The 17,876-nt window shown below is 41.7% G+C and overlaps 2 protein-coding genes across 4 annotated transcripts; both read right to left on the reverse strand.

The window, feature by feature from the left end:
• Positions 1–554: 554 nt before the first annotated feature.
• Positions 555–8,841, reverse strand: LOC124281979 (beta-1,3-galactosyltransferase 5-like). Of its 3 annotated transcripts, none has more exons than XM_046717989.1 (3): positions 7,531–8,841; positions 7,387–7,492; positions 555–2,385 (listed from the first exon to the last, which is right to left on the reverse strand). In XM_046717989.1, the coding sequence occupies exon 3, from the start codon at positions 2,264–2,266 to the stop codon at positions 908–910; it is 1,359 nt and encodes a 452-aa protein (XP_046573945.1). In that variant the 5' UTR covers positions 2,267–2,385; positions 7,387–7,492; positions 7,531–8,841; the 3' UTR covers positions 555–907. The 3 variants fall into 3 exon arrangements, with proteins under 3 accessions (XP_046573945.1, XP_046573946.1, XP_046573944.1); XM_046717990.1 differs by having other exon boundaries at positions 7,569–7,579; XM_046717988.1 differs by having other exon boundaries at positions 7,387–8,841.
• A 7,200-nt stretch (positions 8,842–16,041) lies between these two features.
• LOC124282004 (beta-1,3-galactosyltransferase 1-like) lies at positions 16,042–17,359 on the reverse strand. Its single transcript, XM_046718009.1, has one exon. It carries the CDS (start codon positions 17,357–17,359, stop codon positions 16,505–16,507), a length of 855 nt encoding a protein of 284 aa, XP_046573965.1. The 3' UTR covers positions 16,042–16,504.
• Positions 17,360–17,876: the final 517 nt, after the last annotated feature.

Consider the following 17,876-nt stretch of genomic DNA (forward strand, 5'->3'; position numbering starts at 1 on the left):
GGTCAAATCACTACGCCACGTCTTGACGCTGCGACAAGGTTAGGAACATCGCCATTGAAAGAATTCACGCTGGAGATTACCAATCTTCTATTGCTAGGCGTCTAAATGTTAGTCTGAGCACGATATCACGGCTTGCAGCTAGTTACAACCAAACAGGTATAACAAATGACTGTCCCGTACAGAAAGACCTCGAGTCACTACTGCAGCCCAAGATCCGTACATCCGGGTACTACATTTGCGTGATCATACTGCCACGGGTGAGAGCGCAGCAGCCAGGGTGCCTGGACTTAGGAGGATATCCGGTCAAACTGTACGGAGCAGGTTGAAAGAGATTGGTCTGAGAGCCAGGAGACCCGACGTCGGGACCGTGCTACGTCGTCATCATCGCGCTCAACGTCTCCGTTATCTTAAAGTATCCACTTGGTTGTATAGACATTACCTTCTTCTAAACTGATGTAAAAATTCATTTCTTAAAGTCTAAGTGTGGACGAGTTATACAAGTTTGAAAATAAAACATTTTCGCAACATATTTCTGGTCTATCCGGGTTTTTTTAGGATAGTATACATTCACTGTAGAGCATTAGGATGCATTAACAGTTGCTCGTTCGGATTCATTAACGGGATCTGTTCTATTTCAAGAATACTCTCCAATAATTCTAAACTTAATGTTTAAGAAAAGCAAGACGTATGGAAATCAACTTCTTTATTGTGAATAACACGACGCCATCAGGTGATGAGGGAGCAAACATACATTCATGTCATACACTCCGAAACGTCGTGGTATTCACAATAAAGAATTTGACACCCATAAATCTTGCCTTTCTTAAGCATTCCACTTCTAAATGCCCTTCAAAGATTTGAACTTCCCTTTTGCTTGTGCTCGATGACGAATCATTAAAATTTCTCATTAAGAGCGTCCCCTTTCATTACTATTCAACATGTCATTAAAACTGTTCTTCATTTTCACCACCTTTTGCCATAAAGAAGGCCAGTCCTTATATTCTAGGAAAAAGAGCACAGACAGAAAGGGAGTTTCGTGAACCCTCCCAGCTTTCACATAGCTGTGATGCTCCATTAAGTGACGATGTGAAAGACCTGCTTTTCGCGCAAGAATACCAGTGACGAATGTATCGTCGACCCAATAGAATTTCATATCTTCAGACGCTTTCCACAGAGCTTTAATTTCATCCGCGGACGTGATATAGGCCATACCCTCGCAATATGGAGGGTATATCTCAAATGGATACTGTTCTTCCGGTGTGTACCATTTGTCGAAAGTACTTCTGATCGGTTTTCCCCCAAAGAAGTATGAGCAGTAGAGGCTACCATGATAGTGACCAGTCTGGACGGAGTAATTGACCAGCTTGTAAATATTGATTAAAACATCGTCATCGACCTTGACAACAGTTCTGACGCCATGGCATTGTGACGTAATCCAGCAAAGGGCCATGACGTGTTTGTAAGTCAGATTCCTGTACGAGTCAAGAAAGTTACCTTGAACAATGTCTCCAAATGTATTAGATTCTGTCCTTAATTGTTCCTGAAGGATAGGGTTTGTTGTCTCTCCACACATAAACACGGTGGCGATGGATAATTTTCGGTATCTTCGTACAGACCCCCAGGTGTTGCGGATATCAGCCCTTTTATCACTATTTTGAGGAGCTGAATGGACGAATATCAAAAGGTCAATATCATCATAGCACAGCTTTGAATTCAGATGATATACAAATTCATGTCTGTTTAGTAACGCATCCTTTTGGGAAACATCCTTTACATGAAACCAGTCTTGAACATTTGCGAGAATCTGTTTAACCTCTTCGGGATTTAATATTTTATTTTTCACCGAATGGATGTCTTTGGAAACATCGTTTATGGATTTCTTGGCAATAGTTTTCTCTGTTTCAATATATTGTTTGCCTATGTCCCTCTGTCTTTCATTTCGTCCATCGATCACTTTCATCACGTGAGGTTTTTCTAATTGAAACCTGTGATGACGTTCATTGGACTTGGGTTCTGTCATATATTGTTTATGACCTCTTGGTCCCGTTCGGTGCGGTATAATCTTTGCTGTTTTGGACGTATTATCAACAAGGAACATATTATGTTCCCCGATTTCTAATTTGCTCATTGGATCCTTGGGAGGGATATCCCTCCCCAACATGTACATCCAGTTTGTCTGCCCTTGGTTCCAAATATACACGACGAATAGCCCCAGAATCACTATTAATGCACAATGCTTCAAGATTCGAATTCTGAAATAAGGCATTGTTCAGTTTCTGGACATGTTAAGAAGGAAAAGTTCAGTACGTCTTCAGCTGTTCAGGTCCTCAAGTCTTCATTTCCCGATGCATGGGTCTTCCCTGTATCCACCACATACGAGCCATTCTGCACAAAGACCAACAACTAGTACAGCAACGACCTGACTGCGTCTATGTATGTATTGTTGATACTGGTTACATGCACTGAGGATTACATATATATAATGGCGATAAAATGACATTTCTGTAAAACATATTAATATAATGGAATTACACTGAGAACTATCTATGAATCTTTTTACAGACAGATAGTATAGACACAGGTGGTTGTGCCTTTGTCTGTCTGTATCTACGTATGTGAATATGTACACATAATAAACTGCACAAAGATGGAAAAACAGGTTAAATGAAATGAATATTTAAACTGTGTCGTCCTGCAAAAAGAATACATTACCGTGCCGCCATGTGTGTATCTACCTAGTATATAATGTATATTAATATTCATTCATAAAGACCGAGGGCTATAGGCTGTGGTTGACGCAAATTCGTCCGACTGCACAAACTAGTTACACCGCCACTCAACCCAAATACAACACAACCTAATTACACCGCCACTCAACCATGGTACAACACTATACAACCTAGTTACACGGCAACTCAAACCAAATACAACATGAACTAGTTACACCGCCACTCAACCTAGATACAACACTAAACAGCCTAATTACACCGCCATTCAACCTAGATACCACACTACACAGCCTAATTACACCGCCACTCAACCAAGGTACAACACTACACAGCCTAATTACACCGCCACTCAACCAAGGTACAACACTACACAGCCTAATTACACCGCCACCAATATACAGACACAATGCTTCACCGCCCACATTCAACACCACACTACCCGATACAACGCAACACTAAATATATACAACAGTACTACCAATCTACACCATAAAACTATCTACATACAACACTACAAACCAGGATGAAACACTACAGATACAACATTACACCGCCAGTATACAACACTACACGACCCACATTAACCACTACAGATACAACACTACACTACCCACATACACCACTACACTACCCACATACAACACTACACTACCAACATACACCACTGCACTACACACATACACCACTACACTACCCACATACATAACTACACTACCCACATACACCACTACACTACCCACATACACCACTACACTACACACATACACCACTACCAACATACACCACTACCAACATACAACACTACACTACCCACATACAACACTACACTACCAACATACAACACTACCCACATACACCACTACCAACATACAACACTACACTATCAACATACAACACTACACTACCCACATACAACACTACCCACATACACCACTACCCACATACAACACTACGCTACCAACATACAACACTACACTACCCACATACAACACAACACTACCCACATACAACACTACCAACACACAACACTACACTACCCACATACACCACTACGCTACCAACATACAACACTACACTACCCACATACAACACTACACTACCCACATACAACACTACACTACCCACATACAACACTACACTACCCACATACAACACTACCAACATACAACACTGCACTACCCACATACAACACTACACTACCCACATACAACACTACACTACCCACATACAACACTACACTACCCACATACAACACTACACTACCCACATACACCTCTAGACTACCCAGATACACCACTACACTACCCACATACACCACTACACTATCCCCATACAACACTACACTACCCACATACAACACTACACTACCCACATACAACACTACACTACCCACATACAACACTACCAACATACAACATTACACTACCCACATACAACACTACACTACCCACATACAACACTACACTACCACATACACACTACCCACTACAACCACTACACCACTACACATACAACACTACACTACCCACATACACCACTACACTACCCACATACAACACTACACTACCCACATACACCACTACACTACCCACATACACCACTACACTACCCACATACAACACTACACTACCCACATACACCACTACACTACCCACATACAACACTACACTACCCACATACACCACTACACTACCCACATACAACACTACACTACCCACATACACCACTACACTACCCACATACAACACCAGTTCAGTTCTGGTGACATACGTTGTACCTATCACAAAGGAAATGACACTTACATACATCAGCTGTTGTGACAACAACAACAACAACAACATCATTAATAGTTCCCTCACCGCATCGTCTCTGTGCAGTGCCGACACTCTGGGATGTGGGGTGGAAAGACTGCTGCTCGTGTTCTAATGACATTATTAATTCACTAGAGTCAGTGTTTGGAGATATATTGTGTGTGATTGCTGCATCCCGAGCCAGACCGTCGGCAAATATTTCAACAACGCACGACCTGCACATGGAATATTTATTGAAGCTGTCGATTACCCTGACCCGCCTAACGGTACACTCGGACAACAAAATATCAATGATTTTCCATATCCGTCACGGCTGTCTCTGTATGTTTTTCTCAGCAGTACATCGATAGTATCAACAGCTTAGCTGGTCCGGTTGTCATGGAGATTTACATATATTTCAGTAAACAGTTAATCACACCGACGACATATTGTAAGGTCAAGTTTCAAGAGAGTCTAGCGAAGGTGCAAATTATGAAAGGATCAACACAATGTAGAGACTTGATGTTCATTCAATGAATGGTTTGTGGCCCCACCCAATGATTTAAGACAGCTGTTTGCGGTATCTAACTTACTGAATCACTGGGAATAGTTTTGCTGTCATGTAAAGCTTGGAGCACACGCAATAGAGGATCATAAACATCGACTTCAATATCAGGAGATTTGGGGGATATTTGTAATCTTTTTACAGGTCACATAGGTAGTTTGATACTCTGTATGTCTACCTCATGGGCTTGGTATGTCCTGTGGGTCCGGGGGTAGGGTAGTGGTAATAGCGTTCGCTCGTCAAGCCGAAGATCCGGGTTCGATTCCCCATATGGGTACAATGTGTGAAGGCCTTTTTGGTGTTCCCCTCCGTGATATTGCTGGAATAATGCTAAAAGTGGCGTAAAACTAAACTCACTCACTCATTTATCGGTATGCCCTGTACATGTGGCTGTTAGTTTCCTCATGACAACATTTCACATCCTGCTTAACCGTCTTTCGTGTTAACCATTTTAGGCAGACTGCCTACTGAGAGTCTTTGTACTGCGTTTAAAAGTCATACACATTAAGGTGAACGTTTATGGATGTCAACTTCTGTATTGTGTTTCGGAGTGTATTCTTACTCCTTCAGGTGAATGAAAACTAGGAAGCAGATATCTATATAAGTACAACCACAGTGATAAGTGAGTGAGTGACTGAGTGAGTTGGGTTTTACGCCGCTTTTAGCAAAATTCCAGCAATATCACGGCAGGGGACCCCAGAAATAGGCTTCACCTATTTTACCCATGCGGGGAATCGAACTTGGATCTTCGGCGTGACGAGCGAACGCATTGACCACTGGGCTACCCCATCGCCCCAACAGTGATAAGATAACAAAGGTAGGCACTTAACAAGGAACGTCAGTAGTTAATTGCGATGATTGTAAGCAATAAATAGAAGCCCGGTACTATAGTACTGTCGGAAATAGAAAAAACTGTATTTTCTCATTTATCTCTACAATTTATGTAGTTGATATCTGCAAGTGTGAAATATCTGTTAAACTAAGTTCAGCCTAACTACAGTCTCAGTGGTAGGGACATAGGAAACGTAGAAAAAGGGCTTTACTGAGGAGAGATTAGTGCAGAAATGAGCAATGCGGTTTGTTCCAAGTCCAAAACGATTTATTTGGAACAGACCGTGGTTTTATGCAAATTAGTGTGCGACGATATTGTCTTCCAAAGGACACTTTTTAAATGCCCAATTTGACATTAGACGTAGCTTCATTATAAACGATAGCTGGCGTAAAAAATAATAACTTTCATGCTGAAACTATTAAGGATGTAGCTACCATGGAGTCTCACTGTCACTATAAAAAGAAACAGATAGGAGGGTTCGTCTCAAAAACAAAACCTGAACGGGTGTCGCAGACGATCGTTGGGATCAGGCTAGTGGACAGAGATATCAGCTAAGATAAGATACTAGTAATCCTTTAGGGCAATTATACTGGGGAAGTACACGGTATATCATAACAATTTACAAATAATATCCAGTCCTGTCGATCTTCGCGATCGGGTGGTCATGCCACCTATATATTTTGAGACATTTGATACGATGCGTTTCTATGGTTATCAGGTATCATACTCTTTTACATATCTCAACATAAACTTTAGGAAAGAAAGACACGTAAGATGTTAATCAATAGATGAGGTATAGTCAACACACATGAAAAAGCACAAAATATCTTTGAGATGACCCCTTGTGCCTGTCGGCAGCACATGCATGTCATGCCAGGTGAGTCGACGGTCCGTCGTCATACCTGGCTGAGCGACCTAATTGCCATCTATAGTCTGATCTATTGTTTTCAGCAGCTATTCGTATTTTTTCTAAGTTTTGCCCGATTTTACGAGTAAACATGCTTTTCTGGATATCGTATTACGCATCCCACTGAACGCCCAGTTAGGCCGAAGTGGGTTATTTCGACATATGCTATTTGCAATTGTGTAAATTTTAGGGACACAGAGTAAGAGCCTAAAAACAGGTTTTTTTCTATTTCCGACAGTAATCCAAGCATACTCCTAAGAGGTTGAAGGGAGCACATACATTATTAAAAATCGAAGTGTTTACACATTTTGTTTAGGTTACTTAAAACTGAAATTATTGTGTATTTTTTTTCTCTTTGTTATTAATATTGTTTTTGCATAATATGTCTCAATCACTATGGTGTCAGAATCTAGACACTACGGTCTGTGATTCCAGGTAGGTAACTTATTACTTCAAATCAAAACAATATACTCATCTTCACTTCAAATCAGTCTAAACATGATCACGCTAATATGTACAAAGAGATCTGAACGTTTGTTATGTGTGAGTAGTAAAACACTTACCTGTGACTGAATGGAGCTTCGTGGAGCCAGCCTGTCCTCTTGGAGCCGACCTGCCTTCGTGGTTCAACCTGCCTGCGTGGACCCAACCTGTCCTCTTGGAGCCAACCTGTCCTCTTGGAGTCAACCTGTCCTCTTGGAGCCAACCTGCCTTCGTGGTTCAACCTGCCTGCGTGGACCCAAACCTGCCTTCGAGGAGCCAACCTGCCCTAACATAACAGTTATTTCTAACGATCCTGCCACAGGTGCCGCGTGCAATGTACAAGCAATCGATAGGTGTAGATATAACAGACGTCAATCAAGTCAGTTACAGACGCCACGTTCAGCGTAAAGTGTCTGACGAGACAAACACCACAATATTCTTACAGTTTCCCAGATAAACCCATTTTGTTTACTCACAATTTGTTACAATTCACCTACTTACACTCAAGATGTGGTTTTATTCAACAGGGTTTATTCAGTACACGTTGTAAATACATGTCCCTCAAAGGGACAGGTGTGTGTGCTGACCCACCACTGTTTGAACACGGTTAGACATTATCCGATAGGTTAGCTACCTATCCATCCGGGTCAGGCTCCTATTGACACAATCATACCTTACTTGTAGTATCGCACGTCTTACTGACGACCTGGCCCACATTTGATTGAATGACGCAAAGTTTACCTACACACAAAAAGCTCACGGCTTTCCCACACCGTCGTGACTGGTTGTAATACACTTCCTGGAACGCCCATGTTTAATATATGTATCTATGTAAGATGAACACTGAGCTCAAGTATTGCGAGTCAAAGCACACGGCATGTCGATATTGTCTCAGGCTATTGTTTCATTGGATGTTATCATTACTCACAGATGACCGTTTGCGAAATTAGCATCGTTTATGTCCTTCGGTGATTTGTTCCGCGTTGTTATCCATGAGTGACCAGGATCCGGGTATCACGGTTCTAATCCGCGATTTGCCAAGATTAGAAGAATTGATCTGACAGCCATTGCTGACGCGTGTCCCCCGTGGTAAACATAGCCTGCGTCGTAAAGAACAGTCTTCCCACACATTATCTGGAGTGTGATACTAAGCTGACCAATACCGTTGACCACAATCACTACCTGTCCAGTTTAGCCAACGCCTGATCTAGTCTACAGATCTACCACAATACTACCACGTGACAGACGTCTTAACTAACAATATCTCTTTCAAGGTTTTCTTTGATAATTTTTTTTTGAATAGGATGACATATTGAAATCGGATATACAGGCTTAACAGACACACGAGGTCGTGTGAAAACTTCGTTTAGCGTATTAGTGGTTGGCTCTCGGTGGATACATGTATCGCGTGAACGCGTAAATGTTCTAATCCTAAATTTAGCTTCATTATCTTTCATTGACGAAGACCTATAAATACAAAAGGGGGTGCCGGATGTTAAGGGACATCATTCTCGATGGGCAATACATATTTCGTGTCACTGAGATTTTGTGCTACATTTGTATGAAGGCGATCGTGCAAATGTTAGCGGCTTGTAAAACTCGCTGTTCAGTGCCATAAAACCCGATTAGGGCGGACTCCTATACAATCGCGTTGAAGGTGGGGTTAAGTGTTTTGAATGTAGATTAAAGCAGATCACATGCATTATCAATTGAAATTGCCACACACATAGCACTCAGAGAGAGAGAGAGAGAGAGAGAGAGAGAGGGGAGAGAGAGAGGGAAAGAGAGAGAGAAAGAGGGAGAGAGAGGGGGGGGGGTAGTCTACACATGGTACACAGTGATAGTCCGATAGACAAAATGATTTATGCAAATGGTGTTCCGAATTAATTTGCCTATTGAAGCACATATTTCCTCTGGGGCGGTCAGGTAGCCTAGTGGTTAAAGCCTTCGCTCGTCTCTCCCAAGACCCGAGTTTGATTCCCCACACGGGTACAGTGTGTGGAGCCCATTTCTGGTGTCCCCCGCCGAGAGAGAGAGAGGGAGAGAAAGAGAGATAGGGAAAGCAAGAGAGCGAAGAGAGAGAGAGAGAGAGAGAGAGAAAGAGGGCGAGTTGGGGGGTTGAGGGGGTGGGGTTGAGAGTAGTAGTAGTCTACACATAGTACACAGTGATAGACCGGGTTTGAATTCATCTTCGGCGACCCGTGCTTGTCGTAAGGCGACTAGACGGGATCACTGGTCAGGCTCGCTGGCATGGTTTGATCATATCGTGCCTGCGTAGATCGATATCGATTTTCAATATGCCAATCATTGGATTGTCTGGTACAGAACAGATATCGCCAGGATATAGCTGGAGTATTGCTGACCGTGGCATTAATCCACAATCACATAAAGAAACATGTCAGATGGTTGTCGCTCTTCACTGTCTCAGAAGTGGATCACAAGTCAGTCTAAAGAACCTTTCGCCTATCAAGAATAATGTTTCTCAATGTGTACCGAGGCAGGTGTTTTCATTAACTGTATAATTCAGTTGCCCCATTCATGTAGGGCTTGAAAGGCGTTATCGCCGACCTACATATGGCTTTTCAATCAGCTTTTCGATTGACAATACTTCTTTTAAACGAGCGACTGCAGTGGCGGCGTTTGTGGAATTTAAAGTCCGCGTTGCAATAGAATATGCATAGCCGTCAAATTTCCATTCTGCAAAGTTTGAGTTGAAGAAATGTTACAATGTAACATGTCAAACTGATTTATGTAAATGGTGTTCCGAATTAATTTGCCTTTTGTAGCACATATTTCATCTGGGGTTGTGAGGTAGCCAAGTGGTTAAAGCGTTCGCTCGTCACGCTGAAGACCCGAGTTTGATTCCCCACATGGGTACAATGTGTAAAGCCCATTTCTGGTGTCCCCCGCCGTGATATTGCTGGAAAAGCGGTGTAAATCTTACCACACTGACTGACTCACCTATTTCATCTCTTGTTTAAACATAAGATCTTGGTGTGTCATTAGACTTGGGTGTGTCTTTTTATAACTGACGCTATGATTTTAAAATAACGGGTTCACATTATCATCTGGTGATTCATGTGATTAGTGTACCCAGCACTTCCCATGTGTTTGTCAGGCAATGGGATTTAAGGGTTGGCTAGCTCCGTGTTTTGGTTGACGTTGTAACCCGACGGAGATGATCGATGCTCTAATCAATCAATGGACCCGGCTATTGGCTGTCCTCTGTGATACAGTTGGGATAGCGTTCAATGTGGCCAAAACAATCACTCAAACCAACAAACAAACGTGTTTATACGATGAGACGTCAGTACGACAGTCAGATGAGGGAGGGCGAGGGGGTTAACGCCGTTTGAATGGTGTCACGACTTGCCAGCTTGCACGAATAAACATATAAATAATTTGCAAGTGATGCTTTGGTATTTGATTGTGCAGGCAATGTTATTTGGCGTATATGTTACACGGAATGTGTGAAACCAGGGATTTCACGTAATCCCTAAAAGAGTCAGTGAAAAAAGTTACCCCCAGGGATTTCATGTAATCCCTAAAATGTCCAGGGATTTCATGTAATCCCTAAAATGTCCAGGGATTTCATGAAATTACTGAAATATTAGCCTTGGCAGCCTTGATTAAAACACCAAATATATAATGCGAGTACAGAGTATATGCTGATAAAATTCATTTGTTTGGACAAGATAGAATGTTATGATACAAGCTATTACACTTCAGTAGCACTTTAAAACATTTACAACGTATTGATTTACACTGGTTAGGACCACAGTTACATTTCTGAAAACCTTGACCACCACAATTCGACTCGAAAATCACAGCTGTGTGGAGAAACAGTTCTTTGTCCATTGTCACATCATTCGTAGAGAGAAGACGATGAGGACAAACATGAAATATGTGCTTTGAAAAATACCTTTTCCTTCCCAATGGCCTAATCTGTTTATACTTAAACGTCTATTTTCAATAAAGAAAAATTATTTTTTTTAAAACCTCGCTAATTTTTTAAATGCTACTAGTATTTCACAGTAAAATGTCGAGCAATTCCGTACAGAATTATGAGAGACACTTGTGCCACAATATACAGAGTAGGTTACATGAATAATAAAAATGCAATAAAAAGAGTACAAGTTACATTAAGGAGATATATACATATTTGCAGTACGAATTTGAAGAATATTGAGGCAGGTTTTGGCGGTTAAAATACGATACACCTGGACAAGTAGAAATTAAAATATAGTTTTCAACATACCCAGATTTAAAAAAAACATCTAAAAGACTCGTACATTTAGATAAAAGTTGCAATTTCTCATCAGCATATAAAGGACAATGCAATAAAACATGACACTCGTCTTCAATAAAATCTTTACAGTAACAGGAATTCTTTCAGTTTCGATTCTAAGCGAAATCGCTAAAAAGAGCCTCTGTAACTTTTGAAACTACAAAAGGAACATTGATACACATCGTTGATATCCTTATATCAACACCCAACGACACATTATTAATCATAACAATAAGATGCACTAGCAAGTGTGATGCCGCGATAAGACATTTTGGGTCTCTCTGGTTGTCAGCTCCAGAGTCGTGTTGTACTGATCCCCTGGGCCCATTTGGAGGGTACATGACCAGTCTCATAACACGTAGAAACACGATTTCACGAAATCACATAATCTTTTAGGGATTACGTGAAATCCCTGGTTTCACACATTCCCTTTAACATATATAACCTTAAATAAACCACGCCCACTAGCAGAAGCAGAATTGTTGCATTCCTGCGCTGAAGACTGAAAAATATCACTTTTGTGTGTCGTGCGTGTGTGTGTGAGTGCGTGCGTGCGTGCATGCGTGTGTATGTGTGTGGAAGACCTGTCGGACTGCCCTTGACAATAAAGTAGTGTTTGATCATGAGATGTGATTTTAACCCCCATACCATTACGCTTTCGCCACCAAACTTTCGACGTTTAGCAACGCACGCGTCAGCATACCGTTCACCAGACCGCCTGTACACCCTTGTCTAGACTAAGGCTTAGTCTCTGAATATTTATAATTTTGATAGTAACAAACAAGCCCATTTATATTGAAAAGGAGCCCTAGGGAGACCAGAGATTCAGAACCTAAGGAAATCTAGACTTGCTTTATTTAGGGCTTTAGCACTGCAGAGAGGGCTTGGCAGTAGGGAAATTAATGTGGTTCAGGGACTGTGAGACAGACTAACCCTTGTCCTGCCATCTGAGCTATCCAGATGAAATCTCGACTCCTCAGTGAACAATACAACATCCCAATCTTGTCTCGTGTACCGTGTATGCTATCTGCACCAGGCAAGACGTGCCTGTCGGTGACGTTGGAGCAACATTGGACGTATTGCACGCCGGATGTTGTGCTCCCTCAGTCGGTTCCGTACAGTCCTGGAACAGATTGGACGTAAGCCAGAAATGGTTCGAGCAGTCACACTCGATTCCTTAGATGGGTCAGCCGAATATGGTTGTCTTGCTGACGTGACGACACACGTTAACGGCATAACGTGGACGGCCGGTCCGAGGCAAATCTCTCGTGTTCCCATTATGTTGAAAACATCTCCATAGAGATGAGATCGTGTTTCGATGGAAACCAAAATGTCTGGCCACTTCATTTTGGACCATTCCAGTCTCCAGCATACCCACGGCGCGGAGACGCTGATTTTCTGTAAGCCGTGGCATGGCGAACACACAGTTTAGGTTGAAGCTAACATGTTTTCCACAACATTCAGAGGCTAGAGAATAATCAACCGTTCCTCAATTTTGAATATCAGGTGTGTGAACTTCAGATGTCAAAAGGCAGGCAACAACTGAGAACGTTCTTTGTGTAATTTCACATCACAAGTGCTTTGCTACATGTTTATTTAGTGTTATTTTTATAACTTTTCAAATAACTTTTATTTTATGCAATTTTATGTTATGCACCGTTACTTTTGTGCATAAATACACTTTTCTTGCCTCATTATAAATGGGTATTTCCTTGGATTTACATCCACTTTATTTCAAAATCTCCCACTTTATTAAACAGTTTTTTGCGTATGCGTGTGGAAAGCGAAGAGAACTCAGTTCGAAACATTCGAGACGGAGAACAGTGGAAGTCTGAGGTGCCCTCTCGTGTCAGATGGGTCCGTTGTTAGGAGTGACATGCAAAACATTGATTACACAACAGTCTCGTTTCCTGCTGACTGGGTTGCGTCCTATTGCGCATCTTAGTACAATAACCAGTCCAGAATTTTGTGACTAATTCATTCAACTGGATGCATAAATATTAATCAGTATCATTCGATACATCTAACCACTTGTACATTGCAACACTAGGCTCTTTCTAATCTTTGCAAACACGTCGCGCAGCGTGCTCTGTCGAACAGCGTGCTCTGACAAACGGAAATCTGGAAATCGTGGTAATCTCAAAACGAGGCTCTGCCGCTAGAAAGGTTTGGCGGTCTGGTACGGACTTGATATTATACTCAGTGCCATTATTGAAGGGTCATGTGTCTTTTGCATTGATAGGAATCAATTCCATATTATGAATATATCAGTAATGAGAAGTCAATACTGTTAAAACCCTGTTGACATAAGGCACCATGGAACACATTAGGCTACGCATATGTCTCAATGATTGAGAAGTTAAAGATATACAGTGTTTCAAAAACATGATCATTTTGATAAATGATGTATCGTGGAAACGCAGCATTGTCTCTTGCATTGTACGAGAAAGTGCGACTTCCCATGCACAGATTTAGGCTATAAATGTCATCTGTAGTCTCACCCTGACATCATGGTTTCTGATACGAAATGAGACGTTTCCTGACGGCAGCGGAGAGGGGTCAAGCAATTGATCTCATACAAGCTGGTCACAGTCAACGACAAGCTGCAAATCACTTCAATGTGAGTCAAAGTGTCTTTTGGAGACTGTGGCAAAGGTTTCAAACCACGGGATCGATGGAATATGCGAGAAAAGCAGGTCGACCTAGAGTTACCATTGCAAGGCAAAACAGGCACTTGGTTAACGTCGCTTTACGCAACCGTTTCGTGACCGCCGGTGACCTTCAGACTGAACATTAGTATGTTCATGGTGTATGGATAAGTAGGAACACTATTCGACGCCGATTAAGTGCCAGTCCGTCCACCACTTGTGCAACGTCACAGACATGCACGTTTAACCTGGAGCAGACGTCACGGTCGTTGGAATCAACGTCAATGGTCGACCGTGCTCTTTACAGATGAAAGCCGGTTTAATTTGTCTTTTAATGATGGTCTTCGGAGAATATTCCGCAGAATAGGTGAACGGTTCACTGATGCTACAGTTGTCACACACAACAGGTTTGGTGGCGGGTCAGTCATGGTTTGGGCCGGTATCATGGCTACAGGAAGAACCCAGCTTCACGTTATTGATGGAAATTTGACTGGTCAGCGGTATCGAGATGAAATCTTGACCCCCGTTGCTATTCCCTTTTTTGCAAGCTTTGCATGGATTTTATGGTCGTGATACTCTTCTACAGGACGATAATGCCAGACCTCACAGAGCCAGGATAGTCACTGATTATCTTCAGCAACAGGGTGTGGAACGGGTGGACTGGCCGGCATGTTCATCAGACCTCAATCCAATCGAGCATGCATTGGATGAACTTGGCAGACGTGTTTACAGACGTCACCCTGCTCCACAAGATCTACAGGGTCTTCGGAGAGCTCTTGTGCAAGAACAGGGGGGCTATTCCACGGGCATTCTTCATGAACTTGATCAGAAGCATGAAGTTTCGGTGTAACTCTGACCAGGACCAGAGAAGTGGCTACACAAAGTACTGATTGGTCATGGACTCCATTGTTGTGACTTTCCGTTTTGGGGGTATCCCTTTGTTTGATGTCCGTGTAGATACAGTCCTGATCCTTTTCTCACAGCATAGTACTGAACACTGCCTTCAGTTAATAAACTATCTCTTCTTTCTATAATCTTGTCACAGCATACTTTATTTTGCATTATATTACCTTATAGCTACATGACCCTTCAATAATGGCACTGATAATACATCAATCACATTGTGCCTTACAAACGTACACTGAATAAGCGCGAAGAACACATAACAGGTGTAACCAGTGAGCCAGATGAATTGTGAATCATTTTTACGACCTCATCAAACAGGGGCAGTCTTAGTTAAGGTCATACTGCCTACACCTCGCCATAAAATATAGAAATACGATGTTATTAAAGTTTAAAATTAAAATTAACTTGTAAATATCATTTCTGATGAAACAAGAAATTGGAATTCAATGTAACAATAGTTGTTTGTGGCGTCTCTTTTCACTTTCACACGAGAAAATTCGGATCGGCTGAAAAGTAGGTCATTGTCTGAATAGGTTAATGAGACTCATGTTTCGGTTTGGTGAGTATGGTTTTACGCCGCTTTTAGCAATATTCCAGCAATATCACGGCGGAGGACACCAGAAATGGACTTCACACATTGTACCCATGTGGGGAATCGAACCCGAGTCTTCAGCGTGACGAGCGGACGCTTTAACCATTAAACTACCCCACCGTCCCCCGTTGTTAGGAAAAATTATCTAAATTACTTCGATCTGAAGACGTATGGAATTACGTTTCGTATGCAACTTTTACAGTGCCCCATTTAAATTTTAATATGAATCAGTTAAAATCCCAGGCCACAACCCCCAGTGACCAATAGATTGAATGAGAGTGAACAAGAGCGTGAGTAGAGTTTATTTAAAATATGAAAAATGAATGCCAGGGAAAAATGGATTCCATTGGGCGTAAAGGCAAAACACCCGTCAACCCAATATCATTGCACTCACTCACTCGCCCACTTAGAAAATCACTCGACTTAACGGATCGAAAAAAGGTTCATTTAGTCCAGAGCACTGATTTAATAATGACTTAACCCACTTACAGCGATGTCTCAGTTCAAACGTCGAGAACGCACCATTACACCTGCAATCAATAGAGCAGTGTAGTAACAGTAGTGAAGTGCCCGTAAAATACCATAACCGATTGCTTGTATAGTCTGTGAACCCAACTTTTGGGACACCCCTATTGTGAAATATCTTCCAAATAGCACCAACTAACCACATGCCATCAACGTATATCTTAATGATCCCCTTTGACGTAATTAGAAAAAACTGTGTTGGTCACCTGGGGAAAAAGTTAGAGATAAACTCCACACACTTATCTCATGAACGTCAACGTTTCTGTCAAACACATCTGCCACAACAACGTCCACTTCTGTAAATCATGATAGAACATTGCGTTAATTTTCAATCCTTCACTTGAACTTTTCACTAATGAAGACCGAACGGATGCATGAAACTCTTTGAATTGTGTATAACCAATTCCTGCCTTGTGTGCAAGAATACCTGTGACGTAAACATCATCTATCCAATAGAATCGCGTGTTTTCTGAGGCTTTTATCAATCTTCTAGCTTCATCCACTGATAAAATATAGGCCATACCTTCACAGTAATTGGGGTAAAACTCGAAAGGATAGTCTTCCCTACTAGTGATCCATTTTCCTTCCCTTCGATATGGCCTACCATTCTGTAAGATGTTGCAGTACAAACTGTTGTGGTAGTGTCCAGTAGTTAGCGAAAAGTCTACCACTTTGAAAATATTGACAAACACATCATCGTCAAGTTTGACAATCGTTCTCACGTCATGACATTGAGTAATCACCCAATGAAGCGCCATTACATGTTTATACGTCAAGTTATCGTAGCTGTCTTCAAAGTTTCCTTGAACAATGTCCCCAAACAATCGGGATTCTTGGACAATCTCTGGTTGAATGGCATTTCGTTGTCCCATCATGAACACACACGCAACTGACGTATTTCTAAACTTGCTCACTGATCCCCATGTGTTACGTATCACGGCTCGTTTCTCAACATTTCTTGGATCAGAATGTACAACAATCAAAACATTGATAGTAACATTGTAACACTGTCTCGAATTCAAGCCAAACACGAAGCGATGTTTGTTCAACAGTTCGTCCTTTTGGTTCTCGTCCTTGATAAGGAACCAAGCCATGATCAGATTTATCAGTTTCTTGAAGTACAGGTCTACGAATCTTTCCTTGTCTGGCTGCACTCTCAAATTATGTCTGCCTGAAAGATAGCTCTCCTGGGTAGGGTATTGCAAATGACGAAACTCTAACGTCCTATAACAGACACACACCACTATTAGCATGCCAAGACAAGAAACCCTTTTCTTGAATTTCCAGTTCTTGAAGGCAGTGGCCATTTTACATCTTCTTTTCGTCCGGATGAGGTCCATCGGCACATGTTCGATGATACTGGCTTGATCTATAACTTATATGTGACTGTAAACTAGAAATACAAAGAATGAATGTTCACAAATTTGGAAAATGCTCAATCTTGATTGATCAATTAGAGGTTTCAAATCCCAATATTAACTCTAAAGAAACAGCTCATTTGACGACCACATCACCGTTATTCTCAGTCACTGTCAGTAGGCAGTTTGATTATGGATATACATTCGGTATTAATATATATATATGTATATACAAAATGGAAAAAGTAAGTGT

This window comes from Haliotis rubra, unplaced genomic scaffold (assembly GCF_003918875.1).
Source record: "Haliotis rubra isolate DU_JTF1 unplaced genomic scaffold, ASM391887v1 Scf291, whole genome shotgun sequence".
NCBI lineage: Eukaryota > Metazoa > Mollusca > Gastropoda > Lepetellida > Haliotidae > Haliotis > Haliotis rubra.

Bases quoted from the DNA above. Each gene is read 5' to 3' on its own strand.
- LOC124282004 (XM_046718009.1), bottom strand. From the start codon at position 17,359: ATGGCTTGGTTCCTTATCAAGGACGAGAACCAAAAGGACGAACTGTTG.
- LOC124281979 (XM_046717989.1), bottom strand. From the start codon at position 2,266: ATGCCTTATTTCAGAATTCGAATCTTGAAGCATTGTGCATTAATAGTG.